The 23,469-nt window shown below is 47.6% G+C and overlaps 1 protein-coding gene across 2 annotated transcripts in view; it reads left to right on the top strand.

Annotated features, from left to right (window-relative positions):
• Nucleotides 1-12,755: 12,755 nt before the first annotated feature.
• C2H14orf132 (chromosome 2 C14orf132 homolog) overlaps nucleotides 12,756-23,469 on the top strand; it is a 58,218-nt gene continuing 47,504 nt past the window's right edge. The window contains exon 1 of one of the 2 annotated variants that reach the window (XM_022576163.2): nucleotides 12,756-13,005. In XM_022576163.2, the coding sequence (XP_022431871.1) occupies nucleotides 12,979-13,005 (27 nt within the window). In that variant the 5' untranslated portion in view covers nucleotides 12,756-12,978. The other variant, XM_089908173.1, reaches the window with a different exon arrangement.

A 23,469-nucleotide genomic window follows, 5' to 3' on the forward strand; every position in this document is an offset into this window, starting at 1 on the left:
TTCCCTACTGGATTGTGAAGAATGCTCCTTTGGAAGCTATATGTCTTTGGCAATCCAGTTTCTGCTGGTGTAGGTACAAGGCTTCATGATGCCCTTGAGGGTTGAGCAACTCAGGCTTTTAGTTTCCCGGATTGGTGTTTCTCTAGAAATTCAATGACATTACAATCTCATTAAGGTTCTAGTCAACTCAAGAGCAAAAAACCCCAAACAATTTGATTAAAAAATGGACAGGAGATACATTTTTCCAAAGAAGACAGATGGCCAACAGGTACATGAAAAGGTGCTCACTAACCATCAGGGAAACGCAAATCAACACCACAATGAGATATCACTTCATACTTGTGAGGATGGCTGTTATCAAAAAGACATGAAATAAGGGCTTCCCTGGTGGCGCAGTGGTTGAGAGTCCGCCTGCCGATGCAGGGGACGCGGGTTCGTGCCCTGGTCCGGGAAGATCCCACGTGCCGCGGAGTGGCTGGGCCTGTGAGCCATGGCCACTGAGCCTGCATGTCTGGAGCCTGTGCCCCGCAACAGGAGAGGCCACAACAGTGAGAGGCCCGCGTACCGCAAAAAAAAAAAAAAAGACGTGAAATAACAAGTATTGGTGAGGATATAGAGAAAAGGGAGCCCTTGTGCATTTTTGTTGGGAGTGTAAATTGATGCAGCCCCTATGGAAAACATTATGGAGGTTCCTCAAAAAATTAAAAATAGAACTACGATATGATCCTGCAATTCCACTTTGGGTATTTATCTGAAGAAAATGAAAACACTGACTTGAAAAAAATAATATGCACCCCTATGTTCACTGCAGCATTATTTATAATAGCCAAGACATGGAAGCAACCTAAGTGTCCATTGGTGGATAAATGGATAAGGAAAATGTGGTGTATATACATACGAATACTCTCCAGCCATAGAAAAGAAGGAAATCTTGCCATTTGCGATAACACGAATGGACCTTGAGGTCATTAAGTCTAAGTGAAATAAGTCAGACAGAGAAAGACAAACACCATATGATCTCACTTATATGTGAGATCTAAAAAAACCCCCAAAACTCACAGATACAAAGAACAAAGTAGTGGTTGCCAGAGGCAGGGGGTGGGGTAGGACAATATGAGTGAAGGGGCTCAAGAGGTACAAACTTTCAGTTACAAAATAAATGTCATGAGAATATAATGTACAGCATGTGACTATGGTTAAAAATACTGTTTTGTATTTGAAAGTTAAGAGGCTAGATCTTAAATGTTCTCGTCACAAGAGAAACAATTCTGTAACTACGTAGAGTCATGGATGTTAGCTAGACATATTGTGTTGATCATCTGGCAACATGTATAAATATCAAATTGTTATACTGTATACTTGAAACTGATATAGTGTTACATATCAATTCTATCTCAATTTTTTTAAAAAAGATCCTGCTTGTTTCAGGACAACTTTTTGGACCAGCATCCAAAGCCGGAACTCTGCCTGAAGCGGGGTCCTTGCAGGCAGGCTGTGGCTTGGGAAATTCTACAGATGAGAAACAAGTCCCCCTCCATTCTCTGTGTACCCCATTTGGCCAGGTAACCTTGCCAGCGAAGCTTAGGCAGACCGGTACGCTCATCTGCTCTGTACTCAGGCTGCATCCCAGGGATATCTCTTTATCCCAGGGCGCGGCTCACCCTTGTCAGTGGCATACAGAGGACATGAAGGTGGTACTTGGGAGGGATCGGGGGAGGAGGGTGGGTTTCACCCATTTTTAGGATCCCTACATGGCTTGCTCTGTTTCTCTCCCCCAAATGAACTTGCCTTGGAGGCAGATCTGGCTTTTCTGATCCTATGAGGGGGAAGCTTATCTGACTCAGTCAACTTGGATTATTGACCACAGGCAGAATAAACCTCTTTTAGGAAAGTCAGATTTTATTTTCACTTATTTGAACGGGCCAGTTTCCATCAAAGTTTGTCTCTTTCTTGTAAGAACTTACTGAAATCCACAAGAAGCAGCCAGCATACTCTAATATCCTTTTTCCTGCCATGTGTCCTAAAGTCCAGTACCCATGGGAACACGGACCCAGTCTCAAGACAAGCAAGTGACTCTCAGCCAGCTGGTATTTTCCTGTGTCACAGGGCTGCCAGCTTCCCTCATTGCTCCATGCCATTCACCATTCAACTGATCCCTCATTTTAGGTTCTGTCACAACACCCCATTTCTGCTGCTAATTTCAATATTGAGTCCGATATTTTGCCTTCAGGAGATAGAACTCCAATTTACTTCCTCCAGTGACTGAAAAGTCCAGAGGTAGATGTGCCTTCAGGCACCACTGGATCCAGGTGCTCATGTGATGGTATTGGGTACTTTCTTTCTTTGTTCTCTCGTCTCTGCTTCCCTGTGGGTTAACTTTGGTAGGAAGATGGCTACCAGCAACTCCAGATTTACGTTCTACCAGTTTAGCAACTTCACAGACAGACAGCTTCCCTTTCCAGTTAAAATTCCAGGTCTAACTCTCACTGAACCAACCTGGGGTTACGTGTCCTCCCCCGAGTCAAATTCCTTGGTAGTGAGAGGTAGGAACAGCCCCAGCTGAGCCACATGGACTGGGGGTTGTCCAACCCCCAGCTGAGACTGGGGGTTGCCCAAGGAAAATTGGGGCACTGTCAGTGGAAGAAAGAGAAGGAATGCTGGCAAGGCGCGAAGAACACACATGCACAGTAAGTTTCCGGAATTAAACGGCAGCTCTTCCTGGAGGGTACAAAGAAAAAGGGAATGAACAATTCTGGAATATCTACTGTGTGTCTTTTGTTTTTTTTGTGGTACGCGGGCCTCTCACTGTTGTGGCCTCTCCCGTTGCGGAGCACAGTCTCCAGACGCGCAGGCTCAGCGGCCATGGCTCACGGGCCCAGCTGCTCCGCGGCATGTGGGATCCTCCCGGACCGGAGCACGAACCCGGGTCCCCTGCATCGGCAGGCGGACTCTGAACCACTGCGCCACCAGGGAAGTCCCCTACTGTGTGTCTTTTATCTGCTTGGTTTTTCAACATAAATTTTTGAACACCTATTATGATAAATAATAACAGCTAATTCTTATATAGCATCTATTGTTTACTAGGGTTCACACTTATTCATTTAAACCTCACAGCTCTGCAAGGTAAGTACTGTAATTATAGCCCCATTTTACAAGAAACTGAAGCAGAGAGCAAATTATTTAGTTAGTTGTAGAGCTGGGCATCTTTATTAGTTTCCTAGAGCTACTGTCACGATGAACCCCAAACTGGGTGGCTGAACACAACAGAAATTTATTGTTAGTTCTAGATGCTAGAAGTCTGAAATCAAGGTGTCAGGAGGGCCCTGCTCCCTTGAGACTCTGGAGAGAATCCTTCCTTGTTTCTTCCCGGCTTCTGGTGTGGTCGGTAATCCTTGACTTTCCTTGGCTTGAAGCTGCATCCCTCCAGTCTTTGCCGCCATTATCACATGACCACTCTCTTCCCATGTGTCTTTCTTTTGTGTCTTCGCTTCTTCTTATAAGGACACCAATCATATTGGACTAGGGCCCATTGACTTTATTTTAATTTAATTACATCTGCAAGACTCTACTTTCAAGTAAGGTCACATCACTGGTATTGGGGGTTAGGACCTCAACATATCTTTGGAAGGGACACAGTTCAACCCACGACAACATCCAAGCCAGGTCTGGCTCCAGAGTCCCTGCTTGTCTCTAGCCTCAAGGCTAGGACACAGCTCCTGGGGTCACAGCAGCGGGAAAGCCGAGTGTGTACCTCTCAGGGGCTTTTGCAGTCTAAGGAGACACTGTCTGTGTAGCGAGCAATGAGGGTGGTCAGGGAAACTGACACTGCTCTGTTCCGGGCAGGTTCCCAGTGGGGGTGGATGACTGCATGGGGCCGTGAGGGATGAGCAGATTGCAAGCAGGGGGGCTGGGATGGGAAGGGAGGGGTGTGTTCCAGGCAGAAGGAAATCACGAGCAGAGGCTGGGGGAGAGAGGGAATGGGGCTTGCTTGGATCTGTCCAAAGAGTTCAGCATGGCCAGGGCAGAGAAGTCAAGGAGGGAAGTTGGAAGAGGAAGCTGAAGAGGCCGGTGGGGGCAGAACTGGGAGGGCGGGTGGGTCATGCTGAGGAACCCACACCCTGTCCTGGGCATACCCAGGAGCCGTGCGAGGACCAGCGCGGGGTTCCAATGGACGGGCCAGTTTTAACTGAATCCTTACTGTCTTGTGAAGTCGGTCACGTGAACCCCATTTTATACAACATAGAAATTGAGACTCCCAGAGATCAAGTGGGCTAGGTAGAGGCGGAGGCAGAATGTGGCCAAAGCTCTGAGGATCCTCTTACCCCTGGGACTTGGGATATGAGGTGGTGACAGTGGACAGATCACCAGAGTGTTGAGCTCAAGTCCTGCCCTTCTGCTCATTAGCTCAGGACTTTAGGGAAGTTGCTTCTCTCTGCACAGTGACTCTAACACGCAGACACTTCATCCTGGCAGGGCTGCTATCGGCCGTGACCCAAAGGACCTGGGAAATCCACCTGCAGGAAAACGGGAGCAGCCTGGCAACCACAAGACTACGCCCATCATCATCATTCTGGTTGTGGTCGTTCCTGGCAGACTCGTGGATGTGGCTGCCTTGGGCAGGCAGAGCTGCAGGAAGAAGCCTCTTCCTGCACACAGCCCTGCTGCCCTCCCCAGCAGACCCGCACATCCCCACCTCTTTCCTCCCAATGCAATCAGAGCTTTAATTAAAACGAGTTCATCAGACTCTGGAGGCGCACCCAACAAAGGAAGCAAAAACGACAATTACCTCCTGGGGACGGTGCCTGGAGCTTTGGAAGTTTCCTGCAAAGAGAAGCAAGTGTTGAGTGGCGTGGAAGAATTCACCTGGGTGTTTGGGGAGAGGGAGACACTTTCCTCTCTGTATGGGAGACACAGGCAGATGTGTGTGGATTTCTGGGGGCGGGGCACAGGGGATTTCTGAGGCTGTGTCATCCACACCCCAGCTCCCTGTCAAAGTCCCTGGTCTGGCCCTGTGATGCCAGGGTGGAGCAGGCTGTTATCTTCTCCAATCATGAAATGCCTCTCTGTTTTTCTACTTGGGAAACAGGAGAATTATTTAAAACTGTCCCCTGGCTGAAGCACCTTGTCTGTCCCCCTTTCTGCTCGCCTGCCCTAAACCAGCCCATCCCTGAAGGCCACAAAGCTGGTCCAGACCCCTCCGGCCCTCCTGTATCCCACCCCCTGCATCACAGATGAGCTTTTTGCTTTGACTTGTCTCTGCCAGTGCTCTTCAATAGAAATAGAATGCAAGCCACATACAACTTAAAATTTAAAAAGCCGCAATGCAAGCAACTTAAATTTTTCTAGTAGCACATGAAAAAAATCCAAAAGAAACAGATGTAATTGATTTTAATAATATAGCCAATATAGCCACTATATTGTCATTTCAACATGTAATCAATGTCAAAAATCATTAGTCTTTTTATACTAAGTTCCCTCCAAGTCCTGTATTTTATTCTTAAATCTCAATTCAGACTGGCCATATTTCAAATGCTCAATAGCCACATGTGGTCACTGGTTACTGTATTAGATAGTGTGGGTCTGTATTGTGTTGACATTGGGTGATGGCCTTGTCTCCATTTAACAACTCGGTACATTTCGCTCCCGTGGAACTATGGTCCAGTGAGGCTGTATTCACCCCTCCAGGGAGCCCTGCACAGGCCTGGCTCTTGCGAGGAACTTAGTAATTGTTTTGGAGTGAATGCATGATTGTAGGAGGGGTCTCTCTCGCTTTGTATTAAGAAGGGATACTAGAGGAATTCCTTGGCGGTCCAGTGGTTAGGACTCGACGAGGCCGAGACTCGACGCCCCAGGTTCAATCCCCAGTCTGAGAACGAAATCCCGCAAGGTGCGAAACATGGCCAAAAAAAAAAAAAAAACTACAAGTGATGTTAGGAGATGTGGGTCTCTAGCTCTCTCTGGGCGTGGCAATGGCCCAGGAATCCTGCAGCAGGTTTTCCTTCCCATACTGTAGGAGCTCCACACCAACGAGGAAACAGAGGAGGGCTGGGCAGCTGAGCTTCTAGTATCTGGCGATCACTCACTTTAAACATCAGGCCTGATGTGTGTGCACAGGCAAAGGAAAGCAGGTGAGGGGACAGAGGGAGACGCTTTACGTCCTGCATCCTCCTACTTAACTTCATCCATTCATTTATTGAACCATAAAATGCTTATTAACTCATTAGTTTGTTCATTCGGGAAACATTCCCAAAGCACTTTATTTAAGACAGGCATTTGCTAGGTGCTGATATGTTTCATGGATAAGTAAGAAACCATCCTTCCTCTCACTCTGTAACCCCCTGGAGTACTTGTTCTAGCAGAACATGTGTTTAACTAGAATAAACATAAGCAAACGAGCAATCTCTGTATCAAACTAACACCCTCCCCTCTCCCCATGGACAGCACACCTACTATATGCAGGTTCAGTGCTAGGCACTCTTTCCATCATCTCACTCAATCCTCCACTTTTAGAGAAGAAAAAACTCTGGCTCAGAGAGGTTAAGTAGCTTGCCTAATGTCACCCAGCTAGCAAGTGGCATAGTCAAGATGCAAACCCGATTCTTCAGCCTCCCCTCACAGGGAGCTTTGGACCCCTTGTCATTGCTGTTGAAGCTCTACACAGCTCTCTCCACACTTTCCAGACATGCAGTGCCCAGCACACAGGAGGTGCTCAGGAAACACGTACTGAATGGATGGATGGAATACTTGTTGAATTAAAGAACTAATGAATGGATGAATTCTTCCTCACTTTATAGTGATGTGGTTTTGCATTGGTCTAACATATAGGTTCCTTACGGGCAGGAACCATAGTGAAGACATGTGGATTCTGGAATCAGATGGATCTGGGTTCAAATCCTGGATCAGCCCCTATTTGCTGACTGGTCAAAAGAAACATATCTTGCTGTGAGAATTGACAAGGGAGGGAGTGCTGGGACCTGACTTCAAAAGAGTTTCCTGGGCATTTTGCTGTCCCCACTGCTGCTTTCCATTTTCTCTGCCTGCTAAAAAGAGGGGTGGGTCTTGGCCCACCTCCACCCCTGTGATGTGCTGTAAATAATATATCAAGTGGCTTAGTGAGAAGCTCATGAATTCTTTTTTTTTTTTTTTTTTTTTAGCGGTACGCAGGCCTCTCACTGTTGTGGCCTCTCCCGTTGCGGAGCACAGGCTCCGGACGCGCAGGCTCAGCAGCCACGGCTCACGGGCCCAGCTGCTCCGCGGCATGTGGGATCTTCCCGGACCGGGGCATGAACCCGTGTCCCTTGCATCGACAGGTGGACTCTCAACCACTGCGCCACCAGGGAAGCCTGCTCATGAAGTCTTAAACCCTTTTTAAAGTGCTCCCAGGAAGAGAGGGCATCTGCTCCAGGGTCTCAGTGGCCCCTTGCCCTCTCCATCTGGGTCCCAGATGAGGTGAAATGACAGGGTCAGGTCCCCCTTGCTGTAGCCTACAGGCCAAGAGCCTTTTAGGGAATGGAATGTTCCTCTTCACAGGATCCCAAGTTCTCTGCACACGTGAATTATGCATCCAATACTTAGCAGAAGAGCAGTCTGGAGACTGTCCCTGGAACCCAAATCCTCTAAGTTTGCAGTGCAAAGACGCATTCCCTTGCCCTGTCCCCATGCCAAGCTGCCAGGACCGAGAGCATGCAGGTGGCCTGAGGCCAAGGACACTCAGAGCGCATGGCAGATTGCCTCTCCTAACAAGTAAATGCATTCAAAAAGGGAAAGATGCTATGGAAAAATAAAATAAGCTGTTTATATTTTAAGGATGGATTACTTAAGGTCGGACCAGCTTCCTAGCGGAGGTGGTTTTTGAAGTGAAACCTGAACCATCAAAAGAAAGATCTAGAGTAAAAGAGTTCCAAGCTGAAGGAATAGCAAAGTCTATGTCCCCGCAGGGAAAAGTACTGGGTGTGGTGCTGAGACAGAAAAAAAAGCCTGTGTGGCCAGAGCATAGTGAACGAGCGGGTTGGTGAGCTGAGAGTGGGGTGTAAGGGAGAGAGGACTGAAGGACGACTCCTGGGTCTACTGGGAGGCCTTTGGGAGAATTAGCAAAGGCGTACCTTCCTCTGGACATACACGACCTTTAACTCACGTGCCGGATTCCACAAGAGGAGCATGGCTGGATTTTAACCCCACCTGTCTCCCTGCCAGGCACCCCTGTGCAGTGTGCAGCATGCAGAACTGTACATGGAGGACCTGGGTAGAGCCACTACCTGCTTGTGATACAGCAGGGTGGAAATCATAGCTCAGCGCTGGCTAGGTTAAATTCGAGATGCCATCAGCCACCCAGGAGAAGTTGCTGAATAGACAGTTGGACAGGCCTGTCTGGAGCTCAGGACAGAAGTCTGGGTGTCCTCACTGGATCATTACATGCCTGGATGCGGTCACCCAGGGAGAGCTATAGAGTGATATTTCTAACATGCAGATCTGCCTGTGAAGTACTTAGTCAGTGGGTGAGGCCAGCAAGGTGCCTAGGAATTAAAATTTAAGGAGGCACTCTCAAGGTGACACAAGTGCAAAGCTGGCACCTGAGAGAACACGCCGTCTTAAATTTTGTGTCTTCTTAAATCTAGTCCTGGTCTGGGGTAATTCAATGGAGAAAGGATAGCCAGTGGTGCTGGCACAACTGAAAATTCATTTGGGAAAGAAAAAAAAAGAACCTCAACCTTTATCTCACATCATGTATAAAAACAAAAATAGATCACAGACCTAAACACAGAAGCTATAACTATAAAACTTTGGGGGAACGAAAAACAGAGAAAATCTTGATGACCTTGAGATAGGCAAAGATCTCTTAAATAGGACACAAAAAGCATGAACCATAAAAGAAAAGAAAGATCAAGTAGATTTTATCAAAACTAGGAACTTTGCTTTGAAAAACATCATTAAGAAAATTTAACAAACCACAGACTGAGAGAAAATAGGTGCAGTACATATATCTGGCATAGGACTTGTACCCCAAACACATAAGGAACTCTTACAACTCAGTAATAAAAAGACAATTGATCCAATTCTTTTTAAATGGAGAAAGATTGGAATAGGCCCTTCACAAAAGAAAATATACCAATGGCCAATAATGAGCAAGTAAAAGAGAGGTTCAGCATCAGCATTCATCGGGGAAGTGCAAGTTTAAACCGTAAAAAAGTACCACTTTATAGCCGCTCGAACGGCTTAAATTAAAACCGATGAAAATACCAAGGACTGGTGAGAATATGAAGCAACTGGAATTCTCAGACACTGCTGTTGGGAAAATGTACAGACACTTTATAAAACAGTCTGCAGTTTATTATAAACATACAACTAAGCAGTTCCACTCTTAGGTTTTTATCCAAGAAAATGAAAACAAAACGTCTATACAGAGACTTGTACACAAATGTTCACAGGCGCTTTATCCATAACAGCCCAAAACTTAGAAACAGCCAAGTGCCCATCAACTGGAGAATGGATAAACAAACTGGGGTACATCCAGACATCAATGCTTTTCAGCAATAAAAATGGAACTACAGATACATGCAACAATATGGATGATTCTCAAAAATATCATGCTGAAGGAAGCTGGACAAAGAAAAAAGTACAATCTGTACGATTCCATCTATAGAAAAATCTAGAAAACACGAATGTAATCTGTAGTCGCGGAAACGTGATCATTGTTTGTCTGAGGCTGGGGGCTGGGGGTTGACTGCAAAATGATAAAAGAGAACTTTTATGGGTGAGTGGAATGTTCCATACCTTGATTATAGTTTTGGTTACACAGGTGTCCATGTGTATCAAGACTCATCCACCTGTCTATGTAAAATGGGTACCTTTATGTAAATTATGCATCAATAGAGTGACTTAAAAATACCTCAGTTCAGGCTTTAGCCGACAACCAGTCCTCTGGTCCTCCTTGTCACGCTGAGTGTGGTAATGTAAGAATATTTTTTTTCCTCAGGACGTGATGACTAAGTAGTTCTGTCCACCTGCAGGACACGGTGGGTGTTAAAAAATGGGCTCAGGGGACTTCCCTGGTGGTCCAGCAGTTAAGACTCCGCTCCCAATGCAGAGGGCCCGGGTTCGATCCCTGGTCAGGGAACTAGATCCTGAATGCCAAAACTAAGAGCCCATGTCCCGCAACTAAAGGTTCCACACGCTGCAATGAAGATCTCGCACACGGAAATGCAGCAACGAAGATCCCGTGTGCCGCAACTAAGACCCAGCGCAGCCAAAATAAATAAAGTCATATACTTATTAAAAAAAAAAAATGGACTCAAGATTGGCGGGTCGGGATTTCCCTGGTGGTGAAGTGGTTAAGAATCCGCCTGCCAATGCAGGGGACGTGGGTGCGATCTCTGGTCCGGGAAGATCCCACATGCTGCGGAGCAACTAAGCCCGTGCGCCACAACTACTGAGCCTGTGAGCCACAACTACTGAGCTTGTGTGCTACAACTACTGAAGCCCTCGTGCCTACAGCCGGTGCTCCACAACAAGAGAAGCCACCGTAATGTGAAGCCTGCACACCGCAACAAAAAGTGGCCCCCACTCACCACAGCTAGAGAAAGCCTGCCTGCAGCAACGAAGACTCAACACAGCCAAAGGCAAAAAAAAAAGATTGGCTGGGTCCCCTTTATTTAGAGATGAGGGAACTGGGGCTCAGCTAGACGTCTGGTCACTGCAAAGCAAGGATGTAACGAAAAACCAGATCAGAAAGGAATAAATAAAATGGTCCCTCTTTGCAGATGACATGATTTCCCACATAGAAAATCCCGAGGAATCTACCAAAAAATTCCAAGAACTAATAAGTTCTAGGTCATAGAATGCAAGACAAACATACAAAATCAATGATATTTTTATATACTAGTAAGGAACACATGGACATCAAAATTAAAGTGTAATACCTAAAAATTTATAGTCACTAAAAAAAAAGGAAAAGGAAAGAAAGAAATGTTTAGGTGAGCATTTAACAAACATGTCCAGGCCTTGTATGCTGTAAACTACACAACACTGATTAAAAAAAAAATCGAAAAAGATCTAAATAAATGGAGGAACATATTGTCTTCAGTATGTCTCTGAACATACTGGATTGGAAGACTCAACATAGTAAAGATATAATTTCTCCCCAGTTTGATACAGAATAATGTTTAACCAGCTATCTGGGCATCCTGTGGCCCAGTCAACTTGACAGATAAAATTAACCACCATGGTAACTAAGTTAGAATAGCATTACTGTAGAAACAGAGGAACAATCAATGGACTAGAATAGACAACCCATCAACAGGCCCACACCTAGATTGAAACTTGACAAATTTGGTGCTGCTAATCAACACCAAACAAAAAGGGCTGGACTGGTCAATAAAAGGGATGGGATAATGGATTATTAATATGGAAAAGATGAAATTTCTTCCTTAACCCGTACCAAAAAAATAATCAGTAAGAAAAGGGCTGAAATATGAAAAAATAAAACAAAAATTAAAAACTACAGGAGACTATCTCCATGGTCTCAAGTTGAGAAAGGATTTCTTCAACAAGGGCTAAGTGTATAGTTAAATATGAATAAACTTTGACTCAATTAAAATGAACTTCTGTTCTGGTGTCTCTTCTTAAAAGGGCATTAATCCCCTTACCAGAGCTCCACCCTCATGACCTAGTGACCTAATTACTTCTCCAAGGTCCCACCTCCAAATACTATCAGACTGGTTTCAACATATGAATTTTCAGGGGACACAAACATTGTCAGTAAGGCACTGGTCCCATTTGCTGAGGTCAGTGCTGCCACCACAGTGGGGTTCGGGGACGCCTGCTCGCTGCATGGCCTTCTCCCCGTCAGCTCTGCAGGCTGCTGGGCCAGCAGCGGCAGCGAGGTTTCGAGCACAGGCAGCAGTAGGGACATATAGGGATCTGTCCTTTATGACTGCACAGGTAACACACAACCCAGTCCCTACCAGTGAGCCCTTCAAGATGGACAAAGCTCCCACCTGCTCTCCTGTGGGCCAGTCACCAGGTCTGGGGTGTCACACACACACACATGCACACATGGGAATAGGCTCCTTCCGGCATCTCTGCCATTGTCCTCATTTTAGCTATTGCAGCCGCACGTTTGGGATACTTTTGGAGGTGGGGAAAGATTAAAACAGGGCCATAAGGTACCAGTTGTGCAAGCTGTGCACTGTGCAGTTCTAGAAGGCACCATTCACAGTTTAGTCTCGGTTATGTTATTAGCCATGTTAGAGCTCTCACTTATTGAAGACACTGTGTACCAGATTCATGATCTCATTAAATTCTCTGGTTCTGTTTTCTTCATTTTACAGATGACAAAACCCAGGCTCAGAGAGCCACTACCTTGCCCAAGCCGCAAGAGCAGAGCTAGGATTTAAACCTTCTTCTGCCCAGTTCCAGAGCCCCGAGGACACCGGACTCTGGGCGCAGTGTCGGTACAAAAAGCCTGTTAACCCTGACGCTGGCAGGCCAGCCCCACGAAAGCACCGCTGGCCCCCTAGGGAACTGGGCTCAACAGCACTGGACTTGGGTTCTGGGCTGCTTCTTGCACCGACCAGATATGCGACCTCGTGCCCCAGCTCCTCCCTCCAGCACGCGGAGGGAAGCGACTGTGAGCCGTCAGGGGTTCCACCGAGCCCCGCCGTCAGGGGTTCCACCGAGCCCCGCCCTCGGGGGTGGGGCAGGGAGTGGTCACGTGAAGGGGCGCCTTGCCCCCTCCCCACCCCGAGCCCCGCCCCGCCCCGCCCCCAGGCTCCAAGCCCTCCACCCAGTGAGCGCAGAGGCGGCTGAAGGCGCCGCGCCGGCTCGGGACCTGCCGCCCCCACCCGGTTGCCGAGGTCGGCGTCGCCGCCGCGGGGTTTCGGGGAGGCCTGCGCGCTGCGTGGCCTTCTCCCGGCCAGCCGTGCGGGCGGCTGGACCAGCAGCAGCAGGGAGGACTCGAGCGCCGGCGGCAGCAGCGACACCATGGATCTGTCTTTTATGGCCGCGCAGGTAATGGGGCTTCTTCCACGCGCGCCCCGGGTCGCCAAGTTTGGGCAGGTTCGGGGCCACGGTCTCGCCCTCCCCGCCGGGGCTGAGCGCACCGGGAGGGTTCAGGCCGGGCGGTGGCGCCCGCCGGCGATCCGAGCGCGGGTCCTTTGTCCGGAGCTGGCATCCCCACTGGGTGCGCGCGTCTGGGGCGGCGAGCATGGCTCCCGGGGGCGGGGCAGGCTGTGCGCCCAGTGTTCCCCGGATCGACCTGTGCGAGGGGCCTCGACAGGGGTCCCCTCCCTGCCCATCCCCCACCCGCGGTCCTCCCTCCGTTGCCCCGCAGCTTTCCAAGGCGGGGCAGCCCAGATCCGTGCGTACCCGGGTGGGCAGGCAACCTCGCTCTTCCCCATTCTGTATCTTCCCGAGGCGCCGGGTAATCTGTCACTTGCTGCTGACCTCGGACGCCTCCCACCTCACTTTTCTCCCGTTTGGTGGAGACCAGAGACTCTGTAGCCCGAGGAAGGCGGCGAGACCCGCTCTGTGACCAGCCAAGCGCCAGAGCACAGCATTCGTTTTCTCCTTTTTCTGCTTTGTGCTGAGTCTGTAGCCATCAGTGCCCGGCGCGACCATAACTCTTCTCTCGACACAAAACAGGTTCCCAGTGGCAGACAAAACAGATGACCTCTCATCGCTTGGATTTTTTCTTCAGGGGAATCCCCTGAAGCTCTGAGCGTGGAGTGATCTTTATGTTTGGTGCCTTAACTCTGGAGCCAGAACAAAGGCAAACGCCTGCTTTCCGGAGCTGGAGCTGTCTGTGGCCTTTTGGAGTTACAGTCTGGCTCCAGGGAAGGGCCACCGCATTTGGGCTATAGGAGAGTAAGTCCCCAAGTACCAAATTCAGACCTTGCACCTTCTATCGAGTTGGTTATGTTGGGAGCCCAGTGGTAGGAAGGCCCCCCAGGTTCCCTCTGTCCCCTGGGCATGTGGCAGGGGCCCCACTGGCTGCTGTTTACTTTTCCAGGGAATGGAGTTTCAGGGCACACTTTCCTTTTCCCCCAAACTTCACCATGGTGGAAATCTGTTTAAAAAGTAACAGCAAAATCTAGGCTGTGGGGACAGCGAGCTCCCAACGCAAGCATGAATGGGTGCAGAATCCCCAGGTTGGCTCAAGGGAACCCAGATTCCAGCTCTTGGCAGTCTCTTAACAGGTTTTCCATAATGCTAATTGCTCCCATGAGCCATGCTGGTCTTTTTTTTTTGCCTAATTTTCTGTCTCCTGTTCTTAAACCCATGTTTATAAATATTGTCATATGGACATCATTTTAGATAGTGCTGACTGTTAACTGCGTGGACGGAGGAGGCGTCACCGGATTTATTTCTAGAGGGGAGAAGAGCTCACACGATATCTACCTCTGCCTCCCAGCTCTGGATCCCACCAAACAGCTGGCATTTCCATGGTTACAAGATAAATTGATAACTGCTAATCCTGGGGCTGGCTGGAGCATCAGGAGTTGCTATGGTAACTTGACAAAATAAACATAGGGCTTTTCAGCATATCTATATAGGCAGAGCCTGCGCAGAGATGGAGTTCTGTTTTTTTTTTTTTTCTTTTTTTTTACAATTCAAGTTTAATGTGGTCAGTTTATTACTGTGGACAGATGTTTGGGCATTGATTACACACTCAGTCCTGGGTTAGCTGCAGGGACAGAAACGTGAAGTGCCACCAAATGGGGAGAGATGCTGACGTGTTGCTGAGCGTCTGCTATGTGCCAGATGCGGGCGCTTACACACCAGATTACAGTAAATCCTTACACGTCTGTGACATTGGCACTGTTAGCCCCATATTACAGATCAGGATACCAAACTTCAGCGAAATGAAACAATTTGCCCAGGACACACCATTAGCAAGGAGGAAAATGGGTTTCAAATCTGGGTCTGAGGATCTGCAAAGCTGCTGGGTTTCCACCTTATTGCTTCTGCCTGAGAAAGACACAAAATAAGGGACAGGAAGGACATATTTAAAGATGACTCATCTCTCCTCCTCCCCCCAGGAAGTGCTCTCCTCGTGGTGCGTTGTGATCTAATGGATTTCATCCTGGTGTTTCTCTGTCCCTCTTGTCCCCACAAGGGTGGGAACTTTTACTTCGTCTGTAGCACTTAGCAGTGCTTGGCACAGTGAGTGCGCAGGACACGCTGTGGGTGTACAGTGACTGCTGCACGTGACCAAGTCGATATCCCCACACGTCAGCAGAGGGCAGTTTGATAGAGACATGTGAAGGCCTCCGTCCACTTGTTCAGCTAATGTTGAGTGCCTGCCTTGTGCCAAGCTCTGTGTCAGGCACTGGGACAGGGATGCTGGGGGACAAAGTTGAATGGGATGTAGATTTTCTTTCTGGATGCTTGGAGAGTAGTGGAGAAATGATGGACCAGGCCATTCCTTGGAAGGGTGACCAAAATGCCTGGTATAAAGTAGGCCCTCCACAAGCATCTGTTAGATGATGGGATGAGGGTAAGACAAGATGTATGTGCAGGAAAAGCCATTAACAGGAAAAGATAGTGAGTTTGAGGTGTCACATGCCCCCGCGCCAAACAGCTGTTCATCGGTACTTGAGTCTGGGGGTTCTGATGGATGGGAACTAGAGGCAGATTTCCCCTGGCGGGCCTGGGAATAAGGGCATTCTAAGCAGAGAGGTATGGAACTTCCCTGGCGGTCCAGTGGTTGGGGCTTGGCGCTTTCACTGCCATGGCCCCAGGTTCAATTCCTGGTTGGAGAGCTAAGATCCCGAAAGCCACGTGGACTGGCCAAAAAAATAAGCAGAGACACATGGAGGTAGGAAAGCCCAGAATATATTCACAGAATCCTTCAGGAAACTGGAGGGTAGGGAGCACAGTAGAACTGGGAGACAGAGGCCAGGGCCAGGTTGTAGAAGGTGCTAACTGCCCAGGATGAGAAGTTCACATTTAATCAGTAGACAGTGGGAGCCACTGTAGGTGACTGAGCAGGAATAGCTTATAATTGAAGCAGTGCCCTGGGAAAACCCCAGCCGCCCGTAGAGGCCACAGCTGGAGGGATGGATGGAGTCGGAAGTGCACACCTGTTTGATTCACTGATGGAATAAAAGAAACCATATTCTTGTGGCTCCAAAATCCAAGTCTCTTCCCCTTCACCAAGCTGTGAAATATGATTCCTCTTCATGGCTTAAAAAGACCTGGAGGATATATGCCATTTTAGATAGATTTCCCGCTCAAAAACTAAACCTCAAAAAGACACTCTTGGGCTTCCCTGGTGGCGCAGTGGTTGAGAGTCCGCCTGCCGATGCAGGGGACGCAGGTTCATGCCCCGGTCCGGGAGGATCCCACATGCCGTGGAGCGGCTGGGCCCGTGAGCCACGGCAGCTGGGCCTGCGCGTCCGGAGCCCGTGCTCCGCGATGGGAGAGGCCACAACGGTGAGAGGCCCGCGTACAGCAAAAAAAAAAAAAAGACACTCTTCTTGGATGTACAGAGTGGGCATCAGTTATCCAACAAATCCTCTTATGCAGATGTGCCCTCCCTGGTGCGGGTACACCGGGCTGTGGGTTTGGGCTTAGAAGAGGCTGTGGTCGCTGAGAATGTAAAGACTCAGCTCGACCCTGAGCCCTGGAGGCACTCAGCCTCTCTTTCGCCCACCCTGGAAACACCCCAGCCCCACTCTACACAGTCCCTGAGTCCCTGGAGATTCTGGAGGGTTGAATAGTAAACAGGGGCATGCATTTCCCTATGGCCAGAGACGGCCAGGAGGGCAAGGCTACCCAGACCCCCTAGGAGCTGGAGGGGAGGGGAGAATCGCAGATCTTGAAGACTGATCCTCAAATCCCTTGGTTGTCGGTGGGGTAGCCTGTCTCCAAAGACGGCCCCATCCATTCCTTCCCTACCTCCTGGATGTACATGTTGGCCCCCCAAGAGGGGGTTTAAGATCTGATTCCCTTCCCCTTAATGTGAGCTGGCCTTAGTGATTTTTCTGACCAAGACAATGCAGTATGAGTGACATTGTGAGATAGGTTTGTAAGAAGCCTGCAGCTTCCACCTGGGACCCTTGGAGCTCTTGCTCTGGGGGAAGCCCAGCATCATGTGTGAAATTCAGAGACCCTGAGACCTCGGGAAGGGAATGAACATTTAAGAGACCTCCCGTGTGCTGGGCCGGCGCATGGAATGAACTAGAGAGACAAGGAGCCCTGTTTCCATGTTTCTAGGTTGTAACTCCCTGTAGAACAAGCATGCCTATGACATAAGAGCTCGCTCTTATTTTTGTCTTGCATTGTCCTTACAGTGACTAGTTTAAACCCAGTAGTTCCCAAATGTTGCTGCCACTAGAATCACCTGGGAGCTTTTAAGGGTCTTGCTGCCCAGGTCCTGCCCCAGACACCCCCATCTGAGTCTGGAGCTGGGAGCCAGCATCAGTGTTTTCTTTTCATCCCCTAATTGATTCCAGTGTGCAATCAAGGTTGAGGCCCGGACCCCAAACCCACACTGTGGGGCTGTTCCCCTCCCCCATCTTTGGATGGAGCAGGTCCTTGGTCCCTTTTAGGTCATAAAAAGTCATGTCGTCCCTGGAAGTCACTCCAATATCAATTCAGCAAATTAAAATATTCAGGCCCCAAATAATGTAACCTGGGAGCTTGCTCCAAAATTGAGGTCCTTGTTTGGGATTAGCAGATGCAAACTATAATATATAATATGGAATGGATAAACAATGAGGTCCTACTACATAATGCAGGGAACTATATTCAATATATTGTGATAAACCATAATGGAAAAGAATGTGAAAAAATGTGTGTGTGTGTGTGTGTGTGTGTGTATAACTGAATCACTTTGCTGTACACCAGAAACTACGCAACATCGTAAATCAACTATATACATCAATAAAATAAATTTTAAAAAAAAGAAAGAAGATTGAGGTTCTCCCTTCCTCCAGACCACACCTGGCACAGGTGGGAAACCTAGAGTTGGAATGGGTGCCTTATATTACTGTCATGGTACAGACAGGGAGAAAATGGAGAGCCCCAGTGGTTCGGCTCACAGGCTGGGGAGCCATGAGTGGGGCTGACACAGGAGCATCCTTCACATCATCATACCACCTCCCAGAGCAGTCCAAGTGCTGGGGGACGGTGGGAGGACCCGGGACCCTTCCATGGATCAGCTTCAGGAAATCATTGAGCCCCCGAGGTACACAAAGTAGCATGTTTATGTACATTTTGAAACAGGTTTTTAAAGAAATCTCTGTTCATTTCCTACGGCTGCTGTAACGAATTACCAAAAACTGGGTGACTTAAAACAGCAGAAATGTAACCTCTCCCAGTTCTGGAGGCTCCAAGTCCAAAGTCGACAGGGCTGTGGTCTCTCTGAAGGCTCTGGGGAGGATAAGCCTGTGACTCTCTCAGCCTCATGGTTGTGATCTGCAATCATTGGTGTTCCATAGCTTGTCTGTTCTTCTCTTCCTATCAGGACACCAGTCATATTGGATTAGGGCCCACCCTACTGACCTCATCTTCTTTTGATGACATCTGCAGAGATCTTATTTTCAAATAAGGACACATTCACAGGTACTGGGAATTAGGACTTCAGTATATCTTTTGGGGAGACACAGCTCAACTTTTATTAGGTCTGAAGATCCCTGAAGAATAAGGATCTTGGTTTTTGTGTTGGTGGCCACTGGTCTTTGAGAGGCAGTGGAGAGATCACTTCTCTAAACCTCAGTTTCATCATCTGTGAAATGGGGACAAATGGCCTACCTCGTGGAACTGTTCATCTAGTCATTCAACAATCATTTCCTGTGTGCTAGGCCCTCCCTACGTGGAGTGCTGGGGGGCAGAGGGTCACAGGCCCTGCTGTGTGATATGTGACAGGGTGGAGGTAAACAAAGGCGCCCTGGTATGGCAGAAGAGGGACCTCGCCCAGCTCTGGAGACCGAGGGAAGGCTTCCGGAGGAGGTTTGAATTGAGCTGAGTTTGAAGGATGCATAGCTGTTATGTAGATGAAGGAGGACACTCCAGGCGGTGGGGGGGGGGGGGCGGGAATGACATGAAATGGCTTGAAATGGAAGGGGCTTGAATAGTGTCTCTTATTGGGATTGAAGGTTGCAAGTGACCATCTGGTTGGGCCGAGGGGCAGGTGGGAGGGAGCGGAGATGAAGCCGGAGGGACCAGGGCCAGGCAGGTGGCCTCATGGAGTGGAGCAGGGTGGGGTGGGGGGCTGCGGTGACCTGGAGAGCAGGGCTGTGGCCTGGAGGGGGCACAGACAGCGGCTCTGAGCTCCAGCGACTTGCCCATGCTGTGCAAACTCACAGGCCCAGGGCTGCGGGTGCTTGTGGGTTTTTAAGAAAACTGAAAACTCCGATGCTTATAAGCAGTCTGGATTTTCAACTGTTGGCAACTAATTAAAAATTTTTAACTAACCGACCAACCATGATGTGGGCTGTTTTAAGAATTACTTATTGCTTACCATTTCAGTTACACCGTGGTAGCAATAATTTCTTTTGTGGGACCAGAATTTAGGAAGAAGTGGGCTAGGCAGTTTGTTTCTGCCCTGATGGCATCAGCTGGGGCCTCGGGGTTGGACACAGCTTCACACATGTGTCTGACGCCTCTGTGCAGCCTGACCCTTCTCTCCACTTGGTCTTTCATTCTGCAAGTGTTTCTTTAGGCAAGTGGGGCTTCCTTCCAGCATGGTGGTATCAGGGTCATCGAACTTCTTGTGTAGCACTGCCTCCCCTCTCGAATCAGCATTCCTAGGAGGACACCGCGAAACTTCTTATGAACCAGACTGGGAAGTCCCAGAATGTCACTAACTCCACATTTGTTTGGTCAAGAAAATCTGAAGGCCAGCCCAGATTTAAGGACAAGGGAACCAGATTCTACCTCTTGATGCAGGAAGCAGCATGCATGTCCAAGGGGGAGGGAAGGGTGAATGGCAAACATCTTTGGAGACAGGCTGCACCTGGTCCAAACAGAATAGGTATGTGGACTGGATTCATCCTGGAACTGCCATTGTGATAAGTATCTCTAGACTAGACAGATGTGTGTGGAGCTTGACAAAACCTTGTAAAAAATTTCCAGGCCCAGGAGAGAAGTAAATTATTACTAAGGAGCTACAGCATAACTTTACTAGACTGAACCATATGAAGTTGCTGGTGCTTGACCATTTTGACCTACAAAATGAAAATTTCATATAGTTCAGCCTAATAGGTACTAACTAGAAAGACAGTAGGTTCCTTGAGTTATGGAGGGAAGAAGAGCTGTGGGACACGGAATGGAGTGAGGAGACGTGGGAAGGGGGATCACTACCTGCTGGGGGGAGATCTGAGGAGGCTTCGTGGTTTGAGGAGCAGGGCCCTCCCCTGACTTTCCCCCCTCAGCCCAGCTCTTAGTACCTTGGCCTTGCTGCTGGGAGGACACAGTCACACCTGGAACATATGTCCCACTGAGTGGGTCTTTCTGGAAGATAAGATGCATGGTCTAATCATAGCTGAGATGCTGATAACATCCACTGCTAGGCCTCCTTCTCCCACCCTCCCTCCCCCTGGGCCTTGGCAGTCTCACGGTTAATTTGCATTTTAATCATTTTTCATGGAGGGGGAAAAACCACAAAAGACTTCTGGTTAAGTTGAAGAGGCGATTCTGTTATCTCTTGAAATGGTCGTAGCTATTCTCAGGGGCCAGTGGGAGCATTCCCAAAGATTTGCAAGAAACCAGCAGCAGTTTTCCCTCCCCAGAGGAACACAGCGTTTCCCAGAGAAATAGAATTCTAGGGACTCAGGCAATCTGCAACTTAGAGAATGTTTTCCCCAGCCAGCTACTGCTCCTTTTTCTTTAAGCAAGAATTATTAAAATACAAATTGTCTATTATCTCATATGTTTTCAACCAAAGGGCTTGTCTTGAACTTTGAATTCCGATTTTAAAGATGTAAATATTTTATCATTCTAATTAGACCTGCCTCGGGAAAGCATATAGTGCTACATTTTTGCAGGGGTGTAATGAGACGTTAAAGAAGAAGTAAAAATCTGTAGTACATTTTGTAGACCAAATTTCTAGATAGTGTTTTAAGGGTCAAGACATTCCATCTGACTTGAAACAATTATATCTCACAGAGCTAAGAGAACCAGGTCGTCTGGAAGTGGATTGCAAATCTCCAATTGAACACTTGAGTGTTTGTGGAGCACCTGCTGTGAACTCAGCCCAACTTTGGGGATCCAAACCCCAGCTTCTCTACTCTGAGATGATGGAAGCCCATCTCTGTTTACTCCCTCCCGGTTCTGTCCCCTCAAGATGTCCTTGTACCTTCCCATCATAGCTGCCTTTTATCAAACGTTTAGGAGGTACCAGGCAGGCCCTGGATTGAATAATACATAGAATCTCACTTCTAAATCCTATGACACCCCCATGGAATAGGCAATTTTAAGATCCAATTTTTTTTTTTTTTTTTTTTTTTTTTTTTTGCGGCACGCGGGCCTCTCACTGCTGTGGCCTCTCCCGTTGAGGAGCACAGGCTCCGCGCGCGCAGGCTCAGCGGCCATGGCTTACAGGCCCAGCCGCTCCGCAACATGTGGGATCCTCCTGGACCGGGGCACGAACCCGTGTCCCCTGCATCGGCAGGCGGACTCTCAACCACTGCGCCACCAGGGAAGCCCAAGATCCATTTTATAGATGAAAAAACTAAGGCTTAGAGAGGCAAAGTCACTTGCCCCAGGGCACACAGGCTTGGATTCAAACCCAGATCTCTGTGCCTCTTCAGCTTATTTTTTAAATCCAATTTTACAATCTCTGCCTTCTGACAGGAGTGTTTAAACCATTTACGTTTAATGTGTTTTTTAATAGTTGGGTTTAAATTTACTATCTCACTGTTTGTTTCCTATTGGTCCCACCTGTTCTTTGTTCCCCTTTTCTTCTTTTGGATTCATTGAGAATTTTTTATTATCTCATGTTGTCTCCTCTCTTGGCTTATTGGCTATAACAGTTTTGTTATTTTAGTGGTTGCTTTACGATTTAGAGTGTATATCTTTAGCTTAGCACAGCCTATCTACAAGTGATATTATGCCACTTCACATTCAGTGTAAGAACCTTATAACAATACACTTCTATTTCTCCTCTCTAAACTTTTTTGCTATTATTGTTGCACATTTCACTTCTATGTGTGTTTTAAACCTCACATTGTATTGTTATCATTTTTGTTAGAAGTTAATTAACTTTTAAAGAGATTTAAATAGTAAGGGAGAAACTTAAATATTTTCCCATATGGGTACTATTTCCAGTGCTCTTTATTCCTTTGTGTAGGTCCATATTTCCGTGTGTTATCATTTTCTTTCTGTCTAAAGGACTTTAACATTTCTAGTAGTTCAAAAGTGCTGGTGATGAATTCTTTCAGTTTTTGTATGTCTGAGGAAAAAAGTCTTTATTTTTCTTGGCTTTCATTTTTGAATGTTTATTTTTTACTTGGCATAGAATTCTAGATTGACTGGTTTTCAATACTTTAAAGATATTATTCAGCCATCTTCCTGCTTCCCTTGTTTCTACTGAGAAATCTGCTGCCGTCCTTATCTTGTTTGTTCGAACATAATTTCCTTTGGCTGTGTTTACAGTTTTTTCCTTATTGATTTTTGAGCACTTAGATTATAATGTGCCTTAGTGTAGTTTTCTTCCTGCTTCTTGTCCTTAGGGTTTGGGAGCGTCCTGTATCTGTGGGTTTATACTTTTCATCACATTTGGAAAATTCTCTGCCATTCTTTCTCCCCCCTCCAGTTTTATTGAGATATAGTTGACATATAACATTGTATAAGTGTAAGGTGTACAACACAATAATTTCATACATGTATATACTGCAAAAAAGATTACCACAATAAGTTTAGTTGACATCTGTCACCTCACATAGTTACAATTCTTTTTTTATTGGGATGAGAACTTTTAAGACGTACTCTCTTAGCAACTTTCATATATACAATACAGTATTTAGCTATAATCACCATGCTGTACATTATATCCCCAGAACTTATTTATCTTATAACTGGACGTTATAAGATTGACTACTGGGCTTCCCTGGTGGCGCAGTGGTTGAGAGTCCGCCTGCCGATGCAGGGGACACGGGTTCGTGCCCCGGTCCGGGAAGATCCCACTTGCCACAGAGTGGCTGGGCCCGTGAGCCATGGCCGCTGAGCCTGCACGTCCGGAGCCTGTGCTCCGCAATGGGAGAGGCCACAACAGTGAGAGGCCCATGTACAGCAAAAAAAAAAATTGACTACTTTCACCCAGTTCCCCACCTCCTGCCTCTGGAAAACACCAATCTGGTCTGTTCCTATGAGTTTATTTTTTTTAGACTCCATGTATAAGTGAGAGTATCTTTCTCCGACTTATTTCACCTAGCATTATGCCCTCAAGGTCCATCCAGTATGTCTCAAATGACAAAATTTCCTTCTTTTTCATGACTGAATTTTATATATACACATATATATACACAC

The sequence above is a fragment of the Delphinapterus leucas genome, chromosome 2, assembly GCF_059928025.1.
Source record: "Delphinapterus leucas isolate spDelLeu-1000000601 "Yukka" chromosome 2, BTC_Dleu_Yukka2, whole genome shotgun sequence".
Classification (NCBI taxonomy): Eukaryota; Metazoa; Chordata; class Mammalia; order Artiodactyla; family Monodontidae; genus Delphinapterus; species Delphinapterus leucas.